The following is a 5,816-nucleotide window of genomic DNA, read 5'->3' as shown; positions in this document are numbered from 1 at the left end:
AGAATTTTTTTTTTTTAAATGAAAACTAGATAATTAATATAGAACTTGTGTGCCATTACTTGCAATTACAAAGCCCTTAAAAAAAAAAAAAAAACAGATAAACGGAACTCCACAATGCCTTTTATATAGAGTTAATATATGATATATTGATAGTATATTATTTCTATATACTATTAATTAATAATAAAATGACACCTCATTTAATAAATTAAAATTAAAATTTTAAATCCTTAAAAATAAATATTAATAAATTTATTTAAGATTAATAAATATTAATAAATTTATTTAAGATTAATTAATTATTAACATTTTGCTCTTTCTTAATTTTTTTTTTTTTTTTTTACCGTCTCCCTTTTCAATAGTCTAAAAACCCTCGTACGTCACTGAGTTAATATCCCCTAGAGAGTGAAACAATGCAGTTGGATCCACAAATGCACAGTGAATAGAATCAAAAGCAAGCTTTTTGAAAATGGGTTTGTGGAGTTAATGAGCAACATATTAATCTCTTTATATTTTTGTGCAAAGATCTCCGAAGAGTAAGTTAAGACAATATAGAAAGCATATTGAAAGACGTAATGCTGCTAACATCACCACAGTTACCGGATTTCTTACCTATTCTAACTCCATTGTTTCGCCGGCAAAAGAAAGAACAGTGGTTTTTTTTTTTTCTCTAAATCAGATAAATTCTATTAAAGGATAGGGAGTGTTTGGTTCCATTGATAAAAAACAGAAGAGCTTTTGTGGAGAAAGGTAAAAACCCTAACAAGAAATGGTGAAATCTATATGGGAAATAATGATGATCCACTTTTGTTTTGAAAAATAATCTCTACCTTTGTAACCGTGGGTGAAGCAGCCAAATAGCAAGATTGAAAATGGATATGAGGGTTTCAGACTATTGAAGAGGGAGGTAGTAAAGAAAATTAGGGAAGAGTAAAATTTTAATAATTAATTGCTACTAAATAAATTTATTAATATTTATTTTTAATGACTTGAAAGTTTCATTTTTATTCATTAAATAAGGTGTCATCTTATTATCAATGGATAATATATAAAAGTGATACACTTACCAAATATTAACTTTTATTATTTTTGTGGGTACTTGTCTTTTTAGAAACAAAGAAATAAAAAAAAAAAAAAAAAAAGCCTTTTGTCATGTCAATTCCACTTGACCAGCGCCTTTACTTTTTGGCAATTCATATTTGCAATCAACCTTGGCTTCTTCATCATCCCAAATGGCATAAGCTTCTTCTCCATGCGCAGCTTCATCACCAATCTCCATATCCTCTTCAGACATCCTCAAAGGCACAATTTGTTGCACCAAACGACAGATTATGCTTGTACTCACAATGTTAAGAACCACAACAAACAAAATCCCAAGCAACTGAACTCCCATCTGTCGAAGCCCAGCACCAACTCTGCCGTCAGTAAATCCATAAAACAGGCCAACGTAGTGCAAAGACGTGCCATAGAAGAAGCGGTTAAGCTTTGGTACAGCAAAGAGACCGGAAAGTATTCCTCCGAGGGTTCCGGCTATGGCATGAGTGTGGAGAACTGCCATTGTGTCATCCACCATTTGAAGCAGTTCGGATCTCTTGTGGACAACCATCATGGTGAACCATGGGATTGAGCCAGAACAAAGTCCCATCAGTATCGCTGCCCATCCTTGCACAACCCCTACATATCAATTTGCATGTTACATTTAAATGTGTCAAGGCTTAAACAAATGAGATCACAGACATACAATTTGAAGGCTAAAAAATATTCATTGGCCTATCAAGACAAGTCTAGCATAACTCATTAACACTTTGGTCTACCTACAACAATACTATTATAGGGTTTTTATTTTTTTATTTTTGTCAAAAAAAGTTTAGGTTGAGAGAGGTTTCCTGTTCCTAGTTTAGAACAAACCGTTGGTCTTAAAAGGATTTACTTTGGATTTACAAATCGTCTATCAAGAAAAATTGCCGATGACAAAACTTAAACCTAGACTTTATAACCGAAATATTTGAACGTTACCAACTTTATCAGACTTAGTTGGCAATATTATTATAGGTTCAAGAAAAGCCAATTGACTTTAAATTTGTGCACCGATCTACAAATTTAACATAACTGTTTTGATTGGATGTGTACTTACCAGCAGCAGGTGTGATGCAGACCAAACCAGTTATCATGCCTTGAACTGCACCGATAATGGAAGGCTTTCTAAAAAAAACAAGATCGAGTGCCAGCCAAGTAAGCAAGCTAGTAGCAGTACAGATGTGAGTGTTTAACACTGCCAAGGAAGCATCGGTGTTGACTGTATATGGATCTCCTCCGTTAAACCCACTCCAACCCATCCACAGCAATCCTGCTCCAGCTAACATCAGAAGGATGTTATTTGGAGGAAATCTCTGTCTGTCTTGGGTTAGACGAGGCCCAACCTGCAAATGTCAAGCCCATAAGTTGAATTTTCTCTTCTGCCCCTAATTGATCTAAGCTCAGAAGGATTAATCAGTGCAAGGAAATTAATATGTTACAAAAAGTTTAATTTAAGAAGTCAATGGGCATAAGATATTCAAATTGAAATTATATTTGATACACTGTTAGTGAATCAAACATTAAATCATTCAAAATTAATTAAAAACTTAATCGATGATGTATAGAATATTAATCCTATATATTAAGCAGTGGAAACTATAGGTTCCATACCCAATATGCAGCCGTGAACCCTGCAACTCCAGAAGATAAATGGATGACATATCCTCCGGAATAATCGATGATTCCCATCTTTGCAAGAAATCCACTGGGATACCATATACTAAAAGCCGTAACTGTATAAGAGAAGGTTAGCCATAGTGGCACAAACAGCATCCAAGCATAGAAGTTCATTCGTCCCAACAAAGCTCCAGCAATCAAAATCAAAGTAATAGCAGCAAAAACACCCTGGAAATACACCATTGTTGCGTTGGGGAGTTTCCCTAAGAAAGCTTTCTGAATTAGATAGTGTCCATCCAATGCAACATTGGGTTTTCCCCAAATTGGAATCATCTTTTCACCAAACGACATTCTGTAACCCCAAACAGCCCAACAGAAAATTACACAGGCAAAAGCATAGAGCACCATGAAAGCTGAATTCACAGCCCATTTCTTCTTCACTGATCCTCCGTACAGGATCAGAAGTCCTGGAATGCTTTGCAGACCCACAAGCGTAGCTGCTGTGAGTTGCCATGCATTGTCACCTTTGTTCATCCAATATGGACTGGCCTCATCAGAGGCCAGATTCTCAGGGAGGGAAAATGGACTTCCACTCATTTTTACATCAACTTTCTTTCCCTTTGCGAGAGTGTCTAATAATGCAAGAATCATTATTCTTTTGGGATTTATATAACTAGGAAATTAATCAGTCTCGATTATGTCGATCAGCTGTAAATATGATAGTATCTTTATTGTCATTACTCATTTTTAGTATTTGTTTAACTTTTGTTCCCATTTTTAAAGTTTAGTGTTGCTAAGCAACACCACTACTTGATATTCTATGGTTTTCATCGAGTTATCCAAACAACTGTAACGATGGTTTCAAAGTAAATTTGGCTGTTCGTTATCGATCCAATTTTGATTTAATTACTCTGCTGTTGCAACAATGATATAAAGATATTAATGAACTTTTGTTTTTGTTATTTCGTTTGACTTAAAAATGAAACAACAAAATTCGTGGAGGATTTTAGTTGGCATTTATTTTGTTTTTTCGATAATTTAAATCTTAATATCTGTAATTTTTTTTTATCTTTTTTTTTTTTTTGTATTAAAAAATGCTAATGAACCAATTTGGGAAATGTTCATGTTATAACTATAATACAGGCATTCTTTACAAGAACCTACTTATATGAATGTATTTTTGGCACTGTTTAATACCGTTTGGCTTTACTTGTAGTTATATCTTTTCTCGGAGGATTTTTTTTTTTTTTTATTGGAAACCCCTTCATCCATAATCAAACATCATCAACATCACAAATAAAAATGAGGAGTGAATTCCTTCAGATCTAAAAATCTGCTACGTGGCACTCCACCCTTGCTAGCTCATGAGCAAGTTTATTAGCGTTCCCACTAACATGACTAAAACTAACTACTTCAAAACTCAAAGCAATGTCTTTTATAAGATTAATCAAAATACCTTCTTTCCACAATGACAAATCACCATCTCTGATTTCTCTAATGGCTAACATGGAATCACTTTCAACCTGTATCCAAACAAGCCATTATCTCTATCATTTGCAATTTTTTTTTTTTTTTTTATCTTCAAATTGTGAATTTCTTTATGTAAAAAAATGATAATAAACACATTGAGAAAATATTCATATTATTAATATAATGCAGGCATTATTTGCAAGACTATAGATAAATTAACTTAAAAACAATCAAGGATCAAGTCCAAAATTTTCATTAACATCAAAGAAAGAAGTAACAAAAAGAGAAAGAGGCCCCTTTGCACATGCAAATAGAAAGAATTAACTCTTTTTCTAATTTATTTAAAGACAAAATTCAGGGAGCTGTTAAGAAAGAGAGAGAGAGAATGTTTCAAGCCTTGATTTTTACAACAAACTTCTCCTGTTATTCCTTTCATTATTTACTAGGACTAGCTTTTTTAACGCGTTCTATGCACTGGACTTTTTATTATATTTTTTATATATTATTTTATTTTTAATTAAGTTTAATTTTTTATATTATCTTAATGAAAGAATATGTACAATATACTAAATCTAATTGTACGTCTATACATGCTAAAGTATAACTAAATGACAATCTACAAATAGAGTTTATATTTGATACACTATCTATGTATAGATTTTATACACTGTCAATAAATCAAATAATGACAATTTATTAATGAGGTAAATCAGATGATAACACTTTATTAATGAATAAATTATTTTAATTTGTGTATATTTATTTTAAGTATTGATATTTACTCATTAATGAGTTATCATAATCTTTTATTCACTGATAATGTATAGAATCCAAACATTGGGAGTGTATCAAATATAAACTATTACAAATATTGTAATGCTCGTTCAAAGTTTAAATTTTTGTAAATTTTCAAAGAATTAAAAAAAAATCCCTTCTTTTTCATAAAAAAATTATTTTCTTCAATTCATTTGCTAAACATTGAAAATTTTGCTGCTTGGTCTTTCTTATTCCATCAAAAAAGCAAGGTTCAGTCTTTAAATGGTCAAGATTAATAATTGTTTTTATGATAATATTGATATGGATATATAAAAAATATATCATTAAATTAAATTGTGAATGCCATTTATTGTGGTAGAATATTTTTAAACTATTGAATCTTATAAATTTGAACCAAAAATAAAACATCAAATACTAATAATATTAATAATTTATTTTATATATATTTGAGTGAACAACAAAACATAGCCATTTGTTTTTTATTAGTTCTTATTTTTTTACATATTTTAACATATATAGTTGCTTTTATTAATTAGAATATAAATCAAATATATATTGAAAATGCATATACAGTTGAGATCTCTTGAACTTATGCACATCAAATATCCAATTTAACTAAATATATATATAAACAAAATCTTTTTTAGAATAAATCAAATTTAAACGTATATATTATATACTACAAATATGACGAGTTGTTTGAAGAAACAAATAAATGGAAGAAATAAAATATGAAAAAAAGCAATGAATCATACCAATTATCTAGTCGAAACTAACCCAAATGTGTGCTTTTTTCCTTCCATTATGAAATCTGAAAATGTAAAAATTAAAATCACTAAAACAAAAAAAAAAAAAATCCAACACCATCACATATT

The 5,816-nt window shown here is 30.6% G+C and overlaps 1 protein-coding gene across 1 annotated transcript; it reads right to left on the bottom strand.

The window, feature by feature from the left end:
- Positions 1–712: 712 nt before the first annotated feature.
- LOC111276654 (ammonium transporter 2 member 5-like) lies at positions 713–3,516 on the bottom strand. The gene is made up of 3 exons (XM_022862406.2): positions 2,689–3,516; positions 2,135–2,420; positions 713–1,674 (listed from the first exon to the last, which is right to left on the bottom strand). The coding sequence occupies exons 1-3, from the start codon at positions 3,343–3,345 to the stop codon at positions 1,151–1,153; spliced, it is 1,467 nt and encodes a 488-aa protein (XP_022718141.1). The 5' UTR covers positions 3,346–3,516; the 3' UTR covers positions 713–1,150.
- Positions 3,517–5,816: the final 2,300 nt, after the last annotated feature.

Source organism: Durio zibethinus, chromosome 25 (assembly GCF_047325235.1).
Source record: "Durio zibethinus cultivar Kanyao isolate XHJ-2024 chromosome 25, ASM4732523v1, whole genome shotgun sequence".
Taxonomy (NCBI): Eukaryota; Viridiplantae; Streptophyta; class Magnoliopsida; order Malvales; family Malvaceae; genus Durio; species Durio zibethinus.
Note: the sequence above shows the minus strand (reverse complement) of the source record. Positions and strands in the feature narration are given on the sequence as shown.

Bases quoted from the DNA above. Each gene is read 5' to 3' on its own strand.
- LOC111276654 (XM_022862406.2), bottom strand. From the start codon at position 3,345: ATGATTCTTGCATTATTAGACACTCTCGCAAAGGGAAAGAAAGTTGAT. The intron at 2,421-2,688 runs GTATGGAACCTA...TGACATTTGCAG, and splicing joins GGTTCACGGCTGCATATTGG to GTTGGGCCTCGTCTAACCCA. The intron at 1,675-2,134 runs GTAAGTACACAT...ATTGATATGTAG, and splicing joins CTGCATCACACCTGCTGCTG to GGGTTGTGCAAGGATGGGCA.